Source organism: Falco peregrinus, chromosome 6 (genome assembly GCF_023634155.1).
Source record: "Falco peregrinus isolate bFalPer1 chromosome 6, bFalPer1.pri, whole genome shotgun sequence".
NCBI classification, from domain to species: Eukaryota; Metazoa; Chordata; class Aves; order Falconiformes; family Falconidae; genus Falco; species Falco peregrinus.
The window spans coordinates 52,450,590-52,469,068 of NC_073726.1; the positions used below are offsets into that span (position 1 = coordinate 52,450,590).

Sequence of the window (18,479 nt, forward strand, 5' to 3'; positions counted from 1 at the left end):
AGGCACAGTATCTGCACATAAATATGGCAAAACATAAATGAAAATCACATTTAATTTTAGCAATGGGTCCTTGTTTTGGGAACAGGTAGGACAAAAGTTAAAAATACTGACCTGGAAGATAACATACACTGTGAACAGTAGATTGTTAGTTTTGCGGAAATGACTTTGCATTTACTGAACAAGAACTCCCTTTCCTTGAAATGAAAAGCTATTCAACACCAAAAGCATCCATCTAACAATATTGTTAACTAGATATTGAGGGTTGGTAACCATGACGGGGAAAAATCAGACACTGTGGAAGAGCGATCAACAAAATCTCCAGTGTAAAGTCAATCAGCTGGAAGTACTGAACATAAGGATACACTTTTCTAGTCTCTGGACCTTCAGAAGCAGAGTCCAGAAGATAGATTAAGTCCTTCCTCTATCTGGGCTGAAAAGCCTCAGAACCTTTGAGAAGCTAGGTGTCTAACTGAGTAGGCTAATTTTTCATAAAACAAACAACAATAAAGGAAAGACTATGCTAGTGGTAATGCCACCAAACTTTTGCAGAATATTGTAGTAGCTAGAATGCTCGATCAGGAATTGAAAGACTGGGTCTCAACTCCTCCCTCGGGGGGCTGAAGCCTGCAGCTCCCTTCTTCTCAGGAAAATGTCGTTACTATAAAGTTGTAGGCTACTCTGGAGGAGACGATCTCCAGACTTCCTGTTCAAACCAGCTCACTGTACCAAGAGCAGCACTGCACCAATGCAGACAGGCTTTGTAGTCCAGTGTAACTTAGAGAACTCGGATGAAATGTAGACCTGGTTCATTTCTTTGTCTTTACCCAGTCACTGTTTAATGTAAAATTCATTAACAAGTTCATGCATTTTCAAACCAACAACTCCAAAGATACAGAGATTTTACCCTCTTCCTTAGTGACTGTGTACCCTTTGTGTCAGCACAGAAAGTTTATCCCTTGTTTTCTGATGCTTGCCTTTTATATGTTTAATGACCATGATTTTAAAGTTTTGCTTTGCACAAGTAGCAGGCTGTATTATTGCAGTTAACATCAATATTTTATTTTCTCTTCCATAGCAGTGTCAACAAACTTTGAAAAGAGTAAGTAAAAGAGTAACAGTTTTACCCTGCCAACTCTTTATATTTTTCACCTTAATACAGTTCTTATAAGCTTGTGAGAGCTCCATATGCTCAAAATCTTTAAACTGAAAGCTTTTAGTATTTCATTAGTAAAAATAATACAATCATTGAGAGATTTAAATCAATGGAACTGATAATTCTTATTTCCATCTAACCTATTTCAACACAAAGCAGAAGTCTTCTAATGTCCCAATCCCAACCACTCAAGAGGCCACAGTATTTTAAACAGCTAACCTTTCCATGGAATTATTATCCAACAACTATCATCGTAGAATCCGATGTTCATCATCTTGCAGACAACAATATTCAGTGTTATATGCTAGATTTTAATAGGGCTGCCTGGTGCTCTGATGTAAAGTATTTGTTATTTTCTTTCAAATAAAGATAAATATTTTCACCCAATTACAGTCAGAGTAATATTTAAGGTTGTATTAATCACTGGAGCAAACTTAATTTCAAGTTTGTAAAGAACCTGACTGAAAGCCCTCTGAAGCTAATTAGAGCCTTCTCTTTTACATCTATAGCTTAAAGCCAAAAATTTGGAAGAAATTTAAGGTACTGGTACACTTTTTCACAGAGTGCAGTACTGGACTTTCATCTGTAGTGATCACCATATTTAACCCTTTAGACTTTTTGCCCTTATGTTTTATTGCTACAAATCCTTTTTTCAATTGGAAATAATTTCAATCAGGAGGAATCTTTGCCTTGAATAAAACTCTGCACCTGAATATTTTTCTTTTCCTATGTTAAATTACCAAGAAATTCTGTAACCTTATGAGGTAAAAAGCGCTTTTAAATTCAAGTTATATCTTAATGATTTGGAGACACTGACTAATATTCAAGTGGTTAACCATGCAGGTAACTTGAACTATATACAAAGATGAATCAGGAAGTCTATCCTACTTGTCATTCAGCAAAATCATATTAATTTCAAGAGCCCAGTTTAAACTGTTAGTCAGCATGCCCTCCTAAAAAATTATGCAGTGGTAGTAGTAAGCAAAATTATCAAAATTATCAAGATTAACATAATAAATTCTTAGATTTACTGCAGGTTACTACATAGGGTTTATTCCTCAATGAGAAGGGCTAAGACTTTATTATTAATACTCAACCACTGAAATACCATTTTGTATCCATGAAAAAGAATGTCTTAAATTCTTGGAATGTGCACAAATATAATTTAGAAAATTATATTAATTTAGTATTTTCAGAATGCAGGCTTATGGAACACATTCAAATTAGGGATACTATTATACACCAGGAAACTTTATGATTGAGCACATGAGATATGAATAAACTACTGGAAATACTCAGGAATGCTTTCCTCATTGAAGTATCTTTTTTTTTTTTTATGTATATTTTCCTATTTCTTTCAGTTTACCAGAGCTTTTCCTACTTTTTGATAAGGATTGTAGCTGTTAACTTTGGTTTTGTTATAATTTCATAGCTTTTATCTGAGTTACTGTGCAAAAGCATTAGAAGTATGTTCACGTTTCAACGTTTAAAAGTTAAAAGAACCCATATAAATTTTAAAACTATAATTCTCCAGCCGTATATATGTACAAACCACATCATTATTTCATTGCCTATACAGTACTTCTTTCTGCATTAGAGATATTTTATTCATTTTTTCTATTTTTTGACCTAATGTTGTATTTTTCTCTGGATTTCATTCATGTGGAACAGCTATGTAATTATGTGGCACAGGCTGCGACAATCCCGTAACATTGCCAGTTATGTGGACACACCACATAATACTGTTGTGGGATTGCAGCAGTATTTTGTGGACAGAATTGCTTACTGTAAATAAGATACAACCTATCTATCTGCACATATGCTTACCAATAATTACATAATATGTAATTTAGATAACCTTATTGGATTATGATTTGCTCAAATTACAGCAATTACTATTTCAGATTATGTAACAAATAACTATTAGTGCTGCTGCAAAACCCATTGTAATGGTCACTTGGTTCACGATTTCAGCCACTAAACTTTAACAGGAACCTAAGAATTGGACACAACACAGAGAAAAATCTTGGACAAAATTTAAAAAAAATAGTAATAGCAACATTTAAGTCTTAAAAGCATTTTTCCAACAGTGAATTTTAGAAGAGTTTATGAAAGCATTTCCAAAACATGCATATTACATAGGCGGTGAAGCTAAGGAAGACAAAGATTAGAAAGGGCCAAGATTTCTGACTACAGAATGAGGCATATGACACATCATCTAACTGGGAAATACATTTTATGCAACATTTTACTTTATGTATATGAATGTAAGACACTAATTCTGTGTAGTCTGCAAGGTTTTGCCTCATTTTTTTTAACATCCACAATCACATTTAGAAGAATATTGCTAACTTGGCAATAAAATGTGAAGTCAGTATGTGTGTGTATATATATACATAAATAAAAAAGTATAAATTGGCCTGTAGGCCTCATAACAGTGCTCACTATCAAAGGAAATTTTGAGTATCTCTGACATTAAGTCTTTTCATTTTGTCAATCTTCAGATCATTAAATTGTTCATATTCCCTTTCCTCCCAATCTACAGGACTAGCCTTTTCCAAAAATACAAGTTTTTTAAATGCTGCAAAGGAAAGAATGCATCATGAAAAGAGTAGAGGGCATTTTATGATTTAAAAAAATAGAGAAAAGAAATTTTAGGAGTAAGTCTGATTTTATACACTGTTTTTAATAATGTCACTGTATTAATATGCACATCCAACTTACTGTCTTTCAATAAGTGACACTGTGGGGATATTAGAATGATTTAGGTATGTGACTTACAGAATTTAAGAACATTTAAACTTGTTTCATTGACAAGAATACACATTTTCAGCAAATATAATTGGTGCTGAACTGTATTTAATTTTTTAAAACATTACTTAAAAGGTCAATTTAGACACTTTAAAAAACAGTAACATTTGCTGTCTTAAAAACAAAATCAGTATCAGATTATGAACTAGAACCCTATATACACATAGGTTCTTCTGCTCATTTTCTTCTGATCTCCATCAATGGCTGACTTGATGGCCAAATAGAGATATCATTAAAGAATTATATTAAATCAAAAAAATGTCCTCTTTTTTTAAATCAAGTATGCATTTCGAAACACCATTAAGGCATAGCTAAATTCTGAAAAATCCCACAAGGAAACAAGTTCTTACCGCAAGTTGTACTTGTCTACTGTCCTGTATTGTAGGATCTAACTCAGGCAAAAAATGACAGCTGGGAAAAATGTAGAACAGAAATTTCAGTAAAACCCACTGTACTGGGTTCACTAAAATACCTGCACAGAATCTTTTCCTGGAAACACTCTTGCTTAAGTAGAAATGATACTATTTAAAATAATTCCATGGTTAAGATGTATCAGAGTAATTAATATTAATTGATAATGTTAAAGTATCAGAGTAATTATTTTTTAATTTAAGGTTAAAATCAATAAATCATTAACAATTAATATTTTTATTCCAATGAAAGAATATGAATTAAAAATATAAATGTCAATAAACAACCACGTATGAATTTTTGTATGTATTGACATAAATTATAGCCACGTAATTTGTCACATTACATAGGAATAAAATTGTTTTCAGTTACATAAATGTATGAGCTGCTCTAAACAGTCTACTAGTGATGTTCCAAAGGAGATCAGTGGGAATTTTGCCACATTCAAAAATGGTATCAAAATCTTAAAAAAATGACAATACAAATATTAGCGCATAGCACACACCTGCAGAGGTAACACAATAACATTTTAAAAAACTGTTCTATAAATTTCCACGTCTCCCTACTTTCAAACATCATTACATGTTCTGTTCCAGTGTTTTCATTCAAAATAAAAGTCATGGCAATTTTTTTAAACAGTTAGAGTGTTTCACTATTATGGAACATGACTGACAGATAAATATTTCCTAAAGAATATGTGCTGCATATACTACCTACAGTCATTGATACAATTTAGAAATGTGGAATATTTTTCCATACAAAGCATAACAATATGCAGTCCATTTCATCACAAATTAAATACACTTTTAATGAAAATAAAGTTAAAATGCTTACACTAAATCCATAGTTTGCCTACTGACATCTTGTTTGGTTTTATTAGAGGTGCTTGGCATTGTGTCTACTAATGACTTCACTAAGATATCAATGGTTTATATTGAATTTATGACCAAAATATACTTACTATGTCTTCATGTTAGTTTAGGGAATGAGATTAACTTTTTCTTTAATTGTACTGATATTTTACCTGTTTAATAACCAAAATTAAATATAGAAGTAGCATGTTTACAACATTTTACTAAAGTATACTATGGACATGTAAAAGTTGGGTTTATGTTTTGAAGTTAAAAAGTGGGTCTTTTACTTCCTTAATCAAATCTAACAATATAGGTAATGTTACAGTTGATCTAATTACATAAAATCATAATATATATCAATAAATTTATAAAATATATGACAAGCACTTTTTTCTACACTCCTTACAATGTAAAAATCACTGCATTGCTAGCATAAAGCTATGAAGATATTTATCATAAGATTCTGCAGTATTTTTCATTTAATTATCACTGTGGAAGAAGTATCTGTGCAATGACTACCAAAAAAACCTCTAAAGGCTTCCATGTTTGGGACCCAGAAATATGGTGTACTGCCTGCTAGCTACAAAGTCATATTTGTTTTAGAACTGTTAACCTAGGTTTCACTTTGCAAGATAAATTTAAAATTAAAAAAAAAAAAAAAAAGTCTAATTTAAAGGTAATGACCTCACCAGTTCATATTTTTGGAACTGGCTGCTTCATAATCCAAAAGCTGTGTATGAAGCCATTGATACGTAAAGTCTTGTCTCCTTTGTAATTTCTCATCTAAAGTAGTATCCAGCTGAGAAAATTCTTCTTTTTTACCTGGGGAAGAAAAAAGATACTCCTGTCTCATTACTTTTTTTTATTATTTTTTTTAAGATTCCCCACATAAACTTTGAGCATATTGCCTTTTACAAAAGAAAAAGGGCATTTACTTAATTTTCTTGCAGAGTCCAACTAACTCAAATTTCTTCAGATATATTTAAGAAATATTTTTAAATAAATTTTGAATTGTATGGTTTATTTTCCCTTTTGATATTGAAACTGGCCTTCTGGATGCATTTATTTTTATTGGAAAGTAAAATTTGCTTTATTCTGAAATACATACAGAAATATAATATTATACATAAAGCTTGTCATAGCATCTGTGAATGTTTCTTGTTGTACTATCTCCATCATTAAAAATACAATTCTGTTTACCAATCTGTAAGGTAGAAAAAGTCATCATTATATGCAAGAGTGGACACATGGCAATCTTATTCCTCTGCTCTGTCTTTTACTGAAATGACTTATTAAGAAATTTTAATGGCAATTTCTGATATTAGATTTCAAAGCAATCGCATACCCGATATTATTTTTCACAAATGAATACCTACTTTTGTATCACTGAAGATACCCAAAGATAGAGAATAAAATAGTGACATTATGGATAAAAGCTGTACGATTCTGGAGGCCCTTCAGTTTTTGGGACTATTCCGCTGAATCCCAGATATGTTTTGTAGCGCAAGGAAGAGGATTCCAGAATTGGAAGAGCCTGCAGAGGAAGCATTGTTGTTGCATGGGGACATTCATGGATTAGAATAACTTTTCTTTTTCTACCCTTGTACATCAGCCTTACAGGTTATGTCTTTGTGGTACCTTTGACTGAAGGCTTTTATGGGACATCAGAAAACCTTTTTTTTTTTTTTGTATAAAAGTTTTTTGATTTTCTTTTTAATGTTATTTCAGATGACACTGAGTTATCCTCCCTCTTGCTGATTATTTGTTTTCTGCTTTCAAAGACTTTTCTTTCTCTCAGTGATAGGTCAATTCAGTAGCTACTAGAAGTTGCTTAGTAAACCGTAGGAGCATACCTGTCCTTTTGACTTGAACCAGCAAAGAATGTAGGTCACCTCACTTTGTACCAAGTTCATTTGTCCACTATGAAAGATTTAAGTATCAATAACTGTAAAGGAGGTGGGAGGAGATGTCAGACTGTCTTTGAGGTGAATGGTTTCCCCACACTCCATATTTTAAACCTTAGTTTTCATTCATGTTTTCACAACAAACTGAAGTAACAGACTATTCACCAACTCACTTTTAAAGAAGTCTGCTGCATTCTCTGCACTAATTTTTAAACTTATAATTTACTTTTCACAAGCTGTGAAATGTAGTTTCTCACTTGCGTTTTACCTGGATTTGCAGTGAGCTCATTGCTTTCATCTTTTAGCTCTAAGGGAATATTGTTAAAGTATCATAGCTTCTTATTTCATAGTCTGAAACACAGATGTCTTTTAGTTGTCCTTTCCATTTATGTTGGTATAGAGAATCTCTATTCATACCAAATCTGTTTCTTAGGCTGAACATGTTCAATTGCCAAACCCATACTTGGCCTAGTAAAAATAGGCAAGGTCCTGGTCCAGAACATGAAATTATTTGTGTCTTGCCAGTTCCTCACAGACTAGAGCTTAGGCAGAAGAATTTATTCTCAGTTGATGTAAAGAACTCTCATTTACCTCCTTAGGAAGACAGAAAATGGAAGACTTGGATGGACAGTCACTGTATCTACTCAAATGAGGTTGTGAGGCCTGACTAAAAAGGCCAAGCAATGAACTGCTCCATTACTACCAAATATTAAAATATAGAGAATTCTAATTAAAGAGTTCATACCTTCCTGGATTAAAGTGGGAGTTATTTCTCCCTTTCTAAGCGTATGATATTGCTTTCTCCCGTTCTTGGGTCAGAAGTACAGTTTTCTGACCTTTAAGTTTTGAAAATGTATAGGTACCAAGTCTGCAACTACACTGGCACCCTTATAGCTCTTCAGATGAAGAAGATGCTAATTTATAACAGGAGTAAGAAATTTTCTGCATGACTTCATAAGAGCAGTCTTGGAGATGGAGCCTTCTGTGTATGTTCTCCAAAGAGGAATAACTCCCCAAGAAATTATCTTTAGGTTTTTTCTTATCCATATTTACAGAAAAGTTGGCCCAGTTTTATCATCTTTCTCAGAATAATTACTTCTTCCTATTAAAAGGATCAGTATTATTTATGTATTTACTAAAATGTTTGTTTCCTTTTCCTCCATTAAAATCAATGTAGGGATTTAAAATCAGCATTAGAAGTTCATGTCTGAATCTGTGATGGTCAAAAGAAGGTGCACATACAATAAGCTATGATAAAACTTATTAAAAAATGAATATTTTTAACTTGACAAGTTGTTTTTCCAAAATGATTAATAATTTGCCTCAGGTGCAGTTTGAATTTTTGACTGAATTGTTTGAAACACAACTGGCTTTATTTAGTAAAATTTTATTTAAAATTTGTTTTAATATAGTTTTGCATGTTAATTATTGAAACATTATTGAAACAAGAGTGCCCAAGATAAAATGACAACAATAGTGGGTTTTTTCCCTTAAAATTATATATGCTATAAAACAAAGTATTCTTGTTCCATGTTAGTGTTAATAGCAGCTTTTTTTCTCAAATGGGCAGACACTGTTCAAAAATTTGTTTACTAATACTGCAGAAAACTGTATTCTGTTTTCGTATTTGGAACATACTCGTATTATTACCTTTTAATAGTAACATCTCTCTTTTTAATTCTTATAAAAATACTATGTTATGAATTAAAACACAGCATTATCACTTTTCTATTCCACTTATGAACATCATGTGTTTGAGGATCTGGTGTAACAGTATCATTAACATGCATTTGCTTGATAGCTTTCTTAAATTAGAGCTCTGGGTTTTTTAAAAACCTGGACCTGATTTTGTTGAAGTACTAACACTCACAAATTCCACAGAAGTTCCAAAGAGCTGTAAGCATTATGCATCTTTGAAATGGATCAGACCTATAATCTTTAATTGTTAAACCCAGACAACTCTTAGAATATCAAAGAAAAAGGAATACATCAAAGAAGGCACAACTCTGTCAAAAACCAAATTAATCTCAGAGGTATTTAAAGTATCGTACCCTCATTAGATTATCACTTCTAAGCTTTCAATCTTTTTGACTTTTTTTTTTTTTTATGACACACACGTTAATAATTTAAGATTGGAATAGCCGTACATTTGGCATTAATATCATAATGATTTTTAGGTGTTGCCAATTAATCATCTGTACCCACACTGTGCACTGTAGGCCAGATCCAATGCAGCTTTCAGGGGCACCTACTGCCATTTTCCTACAGAATTCGGGCATCTAAATAAAGAGAACTTATTCAGAAGAGCCTGGGCACCTGAAATGTCCTTGGAACTGAACTTTACAGGAAAATAAGATATTCTTTTCTAGGTCCCCAAATCAACATGCAAACCCATAAGAACCTGAATTTTGGGATCCAGAAAAATGTTATCCTCTGTCAAATTTATTTGCTGGGCATGCTCTGAGACAGCATTGACTCATGTTCAATTTAAAATATGGATGCTACTTATGTACTCTACTATCTCTGGATATTCCATTAAGTGAGTTAAAGGAAAAGGGCTAAGAATCTGTGAACTACTTCTGGTGAAGTGCCCTACGTTCTAGATAGAGTCAGTTTTCTTCTCATGGACTTTTCTTCAAGATTGATGCAGCTTGTGACCTCAGTTGTACCAGTCAGCTTTAAAAAGAGGACTGAAACACACCCAAAGGGAATAGCTTGGCATGTGGAAGCCTGAGATTCAAATCTCACCAGGCCAAGGAGTATTTGAAACCTATTTTTCCCACTGCCTAAGGAGCACGTCATACCCATGTTCCCCAATCCTAGGGCAAGTGTTCTTAATAGCAAGCAAGTATACAAAAAGAAGGAACATGGTTACACAATGTGTACATTCAGGGGGATCTTTCAGATTCTGCATTCTAGCTTTCAGATTCTATGCCCTGGAAACATCGATCCTAATTGTTGTAAATCCCAGTTAGCTACTCAGCTCTGTCAATTTATATGCAAGAGGATGCTGATTCAACCTGATTCAACACAGCGATTTTTTTTTTCCAAATCTATTTGTTGATGGGAAGATAAAAGGTCTAACTAATATATCATGTTTCTTGAAACAGAGAAATGCGTAGAGAAGTCTGCGTTGTATCCAACCTTTCAAAGTTAAATTCTGTGTTTAGAGGGTGATTTAATTCACTTCAAAACTTGCTTCATACAGAGTAGAATACAAATAACGAAAGAGACTAAGAAAACTAAGACCTACAATGTGAAAGAAAGGCTTGGAATTTCTTCAGCATTCTAAGTTTTCCACCCTTAATATAAAAAATCTGTGACCAGAGTTAATTTTCTCAATATGTATTGTGGAAATGGTGCTCTTAATACAGGAATTAAGTAGCTGAGCCTGGATACAAAATTAATGTCTGTGCTATTAATACATTGAAATTTTTCTTATCTGTCAGTATTCTGGTATACATTAGTGGTCAGCAATATATATTAGGAGGGCATGTGCATGTGAGTGTGTATGAGTGTACAAATGCTATAGAAATATTATACTTAATGAAAATTAAAAATATAGATATCCTGCGACGATTTTTTAATTGCCTTTATGTCTTCTATAGTAATGTTATAAATACACATTAATAAATAATCTTGAAATCCTAAAACTAAAATCCAACATTTTAGCTTTTCTCCATACATTAGTCAAAAACAAAACCACATCATTTCTGTCACAATCTGTATAATACTTGCAGAACAGAAAGAACAACAATATTAGTAATAATACTGGTATCAAGGCAAGAAAACTGAAGAATTTGGAAACAGACAGGAAAATAACGATAGAAAAACCACAGCTCCCCCACCTCCACCCCCACCTCAACCCAGAAACTTCCAGTAGAATGTAAAAGAAATCAGAAGAATTTCTTCTCTTCCACAAAAAGCTTGACACATTTGTCAGAAGCTTACTTGTCAGAAGTCACTAAATACAGCTAAGCATTACATAGCAATCACTACATGCCCCAAATACTGGGTTTGGAAAAAGAATAGTGGTCTTTAGCTCACAGGTATTCAGTGAACACATTTATATTAGCAATATATATAAGACTTTCAGACAGTTGGTAGTATCGTGTGGCATTATTTGATACAGAGTTCTTTTCACCTAAAATTATAGTATCTCCAGATTGTTTACCTACAACTTGGGTCTGGAATTTTCAGATAACAAAACATATTTCTACCTTACAAACACAGAAACTTGTTTGTGAGAGCTATACTGTACAAGTTAGTTAATTCTAGGTGTTACTTTTTCATCTGAGTAACTTTTGACTAAATCAACTTCCATCTCTAGGATCAGAATGAATGAAATAAAAATACAGCGGTGTCTGAGTGAGCCACAACTGAATAAAAGATGAAATAGAATTTTTTCACGAGAATACCACATCAGGTTACTATGTACAAAATTTCTTGATGCTTAAAAATGCTTTATCAATTACATCACAAGGAGTTTTAAACACGGGAGTGCTGATCAACCCACAAGAGCACATCTCCAAAATTATAAAAGTGAAAATAGTGAAAGGAGAAATAAAACATTTCTGAGTATTTTTTCTAAAGCTTGTACTTTTTTTTTAACCAGATATTTCAGATTCTTTTTATTTCAGACTATAAATGAGGTCTACTATGTTACTATTCCATCTGTAAACCTCCTCTAATCTCTTCATCTGCTATTGTAATCACCTCTTTTTTACCACATGGCTATTCTTGGCTTCATCCTGACATCATTCTTTCTTCACTGAATCTAGGTATTGATCACACCGTCAGTTAAGACCATAGTCTTTATTTTGGCTGTCCTTTTCTTCCCTGTTTTCATTCCTGTTTTTTGCTGTCTTTCACACTGGGCTCTATTTCTGGGTGATTAACAACCAGTAACAAAGCTTCACCTACTTAGTTAATTCTGCTTCAGTGGTTATCATATTTCAGCCTGTGCCTTCTGAGTTCTCTCTTTGGTATCTTACTATTAAGTTATGCAGAAGCTGAAACCTTTCATTGATGCTCCTAAACCACTGAAACTGTACAAATTTCAGTTTCTGAATTCAAGGAAAACAGGATTTCATGCTTGGGTCTTCCCAAACATTATTTTCTATTTTGCCACTTATTCCATCTTGCCTCTGCAGAATACACCACTACTACTAGTTATCAGTAGTACTTAGTATTTATCCCTAGCTTATTGTTCATGCTCAGTTTGTCCCTTTCCCCACATTGAGGCAAAGCCATGTCTTACTTAATCTTCAATGGTGTACTTTCAAGAAACCTCATTTAAAGTTATTTCTCTCTATTCATATCACATTAGTGATGATGAAGTTCTCCCAGTATGTCCTGATTATTTATTTTCTTTCATTGCAGCCCTCTGATCACACAAACATATTGCAAACTATTACTCCATACTAAATTTCTTGTGTCTTTTACTCTTGTGAACATGGTATGTTTCCCTTTGAATGGCTTCATAAGCTTCACTTTCCTGGCACTGACTTCAAGGCAGCATTAAACATTGTTTCTTCCAACTTATCCAACTTCCACAACTTTTTTGGGCTGTCACCACTTTCTGTACTCCTCCAATTATGTTAAACACAATTTCTCAATTATCTTCTATAACCTCCTTCATAACAATATCAGTTTCATATCATGATATTTCCTAAGACATATAACACCTGAGTTATCTATAAACCTAAAGAAATATTTCACCTGAGGTGTGAACATAGGCAATTGCTGATTTCATTTTTTTGCTAATTTATGACTGTTCTGACCTGATTCAGGCAGTGAATTTTGGAATAAGAACTTGAAGATCTACTTGAAGGAAGACATAGGGATTAAATAGTGGAGGGCTAATAATAATAATGCAAGAATGGGTTGCTTGGGTCAATTAAAAATAAGTCACAGAGGTGGGAAGAAAAAATAAAGGAACAATTGCGCACTGGTTTAACACAGATCCACAGTCTCTATTAAATTATATGAGATTCCCTTGTCCACCAAATAAAGATTTGTATCTTAAAAAAAAAAATCCAGAAAACAGAACAATATTCTGCCATTTGATTACACTGGTTAATTTTGTAATATTTAAACCATTAAACTTAGACTTAAGTAGACTACTGTTCAAACACATTCATATCAAGGAAATAATCAGAAAAATTGATTTATTTCTTCAGAATGCTACAGCAGTCATTTAGCACTGGGATTAAACAGAGTTATGGCTATTTACCTCAGTAAATGACAAAGCCCATGTCGATTTTTCACCATATAAAATCAGAAGAAAAGTAGAAGAAAAAGCAAGAGAATGAACTGCACAAACATTTGGAGATCTTGAGATTCTAATTTCTCTGAAACCTCCCAAGTTTGGAAATGCAAATACCAAGCTCTGGTGACTGAGTCTATGATTTTGCATTTATTAAAATTTTGATTAAATGCTACATAGTCACAGACTCCATTCAGCTGAAATATATCAGCTGCTCTGGGTATTTTTATCCAAGCATCAGACTCTTCAGCCCCAGTACATAGGACTTTTACATTGTGGTAATAGTATAAGAAACAGCATTGCTATTAGGATAGTAAGAAATTTTCATATTGGATTAATGCTGCTGTGAAAGTGAAGATAGATTGTATATTACTCAGGAATAAATGTAAAACAAGAGACAACAGATATGATTAAGAGTATATATACAGAAGAATTGAGTATCACACAAATTGAAAATTGAGTTTCCTCAGGTTCCCAAAACTTGAAAAGATGAAAGTTGCATTACAACTAACATTTCTCAGTCCAGCCACCCAAGGGCAGACTTGTTTTATGTATAGGCTGGGAAACAACGCTAAACAGCTTCATGTTTGAAAAACTAGGTTGGTTCTTTCTTAAAAAACAAACAAAATTACCACAAACCCAAACCCCACTCTACAAAGGAGAAACTACAGGGATGATATTCTACCCAAAAGCACACAGAGAGTTCCTGATGTAAACTACTCCTTCCTGCAATCAACACTCCTCAAGATCCACTCAGGCATTTACAAGTTCAAAAGGCACATAAAACCTTACAGCACCATGCTGTACTTTGAGAGTATTCTTTTGTACAGTTTTCTATGAACAGGGTGTTTTGTAGTCTATATACTACCTGCTTCAGCCACTTGGCACAGACAAATTTCAACAGTGCTGCTGAGAAGTAAATTTTGGAGTACAGCCAAGAGTTACCCAGAGATCTTTGGATAGTCAAGGCCCTTGAAGAACTAAAGAAACCAAGGAAGAGTAAAAAAATATTTTGAAATGGTATGTTCAGCATTTCTATGCTTAGTTATCCATTAGTAAATGTAAGGAATAAATAAGATGGATGTACACTGAGCCCATTTAGTTTTTTCTTACCATCTACACTCTCACATGATTTCTTTCTCATCCCCCAAACCTGCTTAGTACAGACCCTTACTGTAGTTTTTCTCATAATCTTTGGGAAATAATAAACTCCTTAATGATGGACGTTCTCTACTGAAAAGACAAATGGATTTTATATTGCTCAGGAGAAAATTAATGGGTGCATAACAAAAAAAAAAATTACAGAATATTTTGATAGATTTTATTTCTATACATTCCCTGTTCTTGAGATTAACTGACAAGAAGCTTGAACAAAAGTGTTTAGTTGCTCAGTAATGAAACAGCATTCCCAAACAAGAAAAAATTATCACTTCATATGGAGGACAGAGGAATACTTTTCTCTAAATTCAATAAAGCAACCAAAATTATTTAAGTCGTCAGATCTTCCAAAGGAATTCTCAAAAAAAAAATACAAAGGAACATTTTGTAAGAATGAAGAAAGTCTAACTACTATGTTGTCCCCTATCAAGAGGGTAAAAAATACAAAATGTAGCAAATTTTATTGAGTGTGACAACCATTAAGGTAGGTTTTGTTTGTATTGAAGGACTTAAAAGTACAAGAAAGGAACAAAAAAATCCAAACCCAACAAAAATTTGTTCAAAATAAAAATTTTAGGTTTCTATATGACAAGAAGATACATGTGCCAAATATAAAAATATAATAAAAAAGTCATTACTCAGGAGCAGCATGAAGTTAGTCAATGAAGCTGACTTACACCACATTAATAATTGTCTCATAATTTTTATGAACAAGTAATTAAAATAGGTAATTCTATCTCATACCTTGGGAATGTACATTTTAAAAAGTCTTTATTATGTTTACCCTTGAAAATAAACATTTTTCCTAGATAGTTATCTAAATAATATATGACTTTTTTTTAATGAACTCATGTTCGTCAACACGTGATGTACACAAGTACCATATGTGATTGGTACTTATTAATGAGAGTGAAATAATGAAATTATTGTATCGATGTCAATTTGTAGTTCAGTTATGAATACCTATGAGGTTATATATTGTATCTATTATGTATATATAACATTTTAAATTTAAAAGTTTTATTTTGTGTGGGTGAAACTATTTCTGACTTACTTTCTGATGTTGACTTGAAATACCTGTTGGTACTTGATGAATGTACTGCGACAATAATTCACAGCTTTGTCAGTGCTGTAATGCATAACAGCAGAACTACCCTACATTGTCAAATATACACACAAAGTCTACACAGACTAAGTGCAAGGCTGCTGTTGAATTTACTTTATAGTAAAACCCAGAGGTACCACTGAAGATCAGGCCTGTCATTATGCCAAACATTGTATAAACAAGGCTTGATTTAATGCTCATTGAATTAAATGGAAAAAAAGTCTCAGATAGAAATGGTTCTTTTTTTCTTAAGACTCTACATCTAAAGTGAGTTAATCCCCAAGTGTGTACAATTCTTACATATAGCTTAAAAATAACCATAAATACTAAACTTATAAGTGACTATAAATAAATATAGACATAAAAGTACTAATTCTTCTTATTAAGTTATACTTAATTGGCTGATACATCATGGAAGAAAATAAACAATATGAAATTCCAGTGTCTTATGGATCTATTAAAAAAAAAAAAAAGGAAATTCCATTTTAAAGAAGGACATTTAAAAAAAGCAAAACAAAACCACAATTTGCTATGTTGCCCCAGGTTAATTCTTAATTCATATGGCTCAAAGAACTTAGTATTTTTATATATTTCTTGATTAATTGGATAGAAATTTTCAGCTTGTAAACACATGAAAAATGCAATAATTGAAACACAGTATATAATTTTAGAGAAACCAACACTTATTCAAGAGTATTCAGCCCCATGGGAATTGAACTGCTTTAATTATTTTGATTTTGGATCAGTTATAGTTACAATGGCACAGGTCTTGTGGGTTTTATTTTCTATCCATGCAGAGAAGTTTTGAATGATTTACCTCACTGAATGAAGAAATCAGAGTTGAAAAAGGAATAAATTAGCCCTGATTCATCCTGTTCTTTTATAGAATTTTTTTTAGACCTTTATTTAATTTTTTTTTCTAATGAGAAAATGAACAAAACAAAAAACCTAGTTCTATTACTGAACATAATTTAATCTTCCTTAAGCTTGACAGTAAATATTTTATTCTTAAAGTAGGTGTGTTTAAATTAGTTTCTTTTTCACTAAACTTACTAGCTAAACTTGGTATCAAACTCTGCAACTCACTGACATATATATTTCTATGTACATATATATACATTTTTTTTGGAAAGGAGGGAATAAGCTAAATACCATGATGACTCTGAATAGGTGAGTTTTCTTCATGTGTATTCTGTTTACATTTGCAATAGCTTTCAAGACAGCCATAACTAACTTAAAAGTATAATCTATTTTATCTGTTGCCTAACAACAGGTAAAACAGTTGTCCATCCCTACCTTTGCAGCCAATTATCTAAGATCCAGCAAATAGCACAGGAACTTACAGAGCATTAAGGTCTGATCCAGAAAGGAGTGAAATCCCATAAACTCCAATTAGGTAAGCAAACTCCCACTTGAGATTAAGGAACTTCAGTAGTTAGTCTTATACTATTTACTCCAGAAGAAGGGAACAGAAGATTATATTATGTGTTTTACAACATTATAGACTAAATTAGGCTATTAAAATTGTATTATCTCACATGGGAATTTGCTAAAAAAAAAGAAAGAAAAATATATAACTGGCTAAAGATTTTACCTCCACTGTAACAGTCACTGTCATGAAGAAGAATGAAGAGCATTTCATGGTCAAGTTTTAATGTAACAAGAAAATACGTGCTTTTTGCCTTGCATCAAACTTGTTTTACAAGCAAGATTCTAATATAGTTTCCCTTTCATAGAAGGTATAACAATTTTAACACAAAGTAATCTAAGTGAAAAGGTGAAGAGAATTCTTTAAAACAGTTAAAAGAAATATTGAAATATTCAATGGAAATATTTACAGAAAAATTTTTAATGTAACTACAAAAGTAAGCACAAAGCATTATTTTGTTCGGCAAGAACTTTCTACTTTTTCTGTAAATCTAAATACATTGAATAGAAGCAGTATGTTAGAGGTACTGATAACAGAGGATAGAAAAAAGTGTACATCTGCAATGAGAATACAAAATATGTATGTAATCAATACAGAAACTTGTCTGTAACTTGTACCACAGTTCTTGAAACTCTCAGATCTTTGAACTTCTCCATATTTTGGTTCAGTGAATGCATCAATGGACACTAAAACTGGAGAAATGCCTGAATAGCACCATCACCCTCAAGGCAGCCAGGTCTCTGAATAGCCTTTCCTTCAGGATTCTGGCTAGAAGAGGAAGAAAACAGGAGAAAAGAATGCAATGAAGTAGCAAAATAATAACGAAAACCAAGATATCTAATTTTCAATTATATTTAAAAGTCTTAATTCTACTCACCTTCTCCTGGTTTCCAGATTCTTCAGCTTTCACCTGACTGATCCTGAATAATTACATCTCACAGTGCTCTGGGTGCTCATCAGTACTATTTCCTTGTGCAACTATATTAATTATGCAATGAAAAAAGGGGATTTGCCCCTAGTATTTCCATAATGAACATATTGTTGATGGGAAGTCATAGAAATATGTAACACTTGCACAGGGGAAATAAATTTCAAAGTAAGGAATTAGTATGATGCATGGATAACAGCATGCTTAGTAATATACTGAAATAATACTAACTATTTGTACAAAGGTATAAAAAACAAAAATCCCAAGCAGCTATAACTGTGGAAGAAACATTTTAAAATTTATTCCAAGTAAGCTTTCATAAATATTTCCATTTGCAATAAATGAAAGATGTTTGAAAGAGAATTTTGAATACAGTGCACACAACTCACATAGAATGATGACAGCCTATGCAGTGTTTTTAGCATATGCAGACCAGACTACAAGTAGAGTCCGACAAA

General features: G+C 32.6%; 1 protein-coding gene across 1 annotated transcript in view; it reads right to left on the bottom strand.

Annotated features, from left to right (window-relative positions):
• Positions 1-18,479, bottom strand: part of LRRIQ1 (leucine rich repeats and IQ motif containing 1) — a 113,662-nt gene that overhangs the window by 15,780 nt on the left and 79,403 nt on the right. The window contains exons 23-24 of the mRNA XM_027794236.2: positions 5,919-6,051; positions 4,315-4,375 (exon numbers count right to left, since the gene is read on the bottom strand). Coding sequence (XP_027650037.2) covers positions 4,315-4,375; positions 5,919-6,051 — 194 coding nt within the window. The remainder of the gene's footprint in view (positions 1-4,314; positions 4,376-5,918; positions 6,052-18,479) is intronic.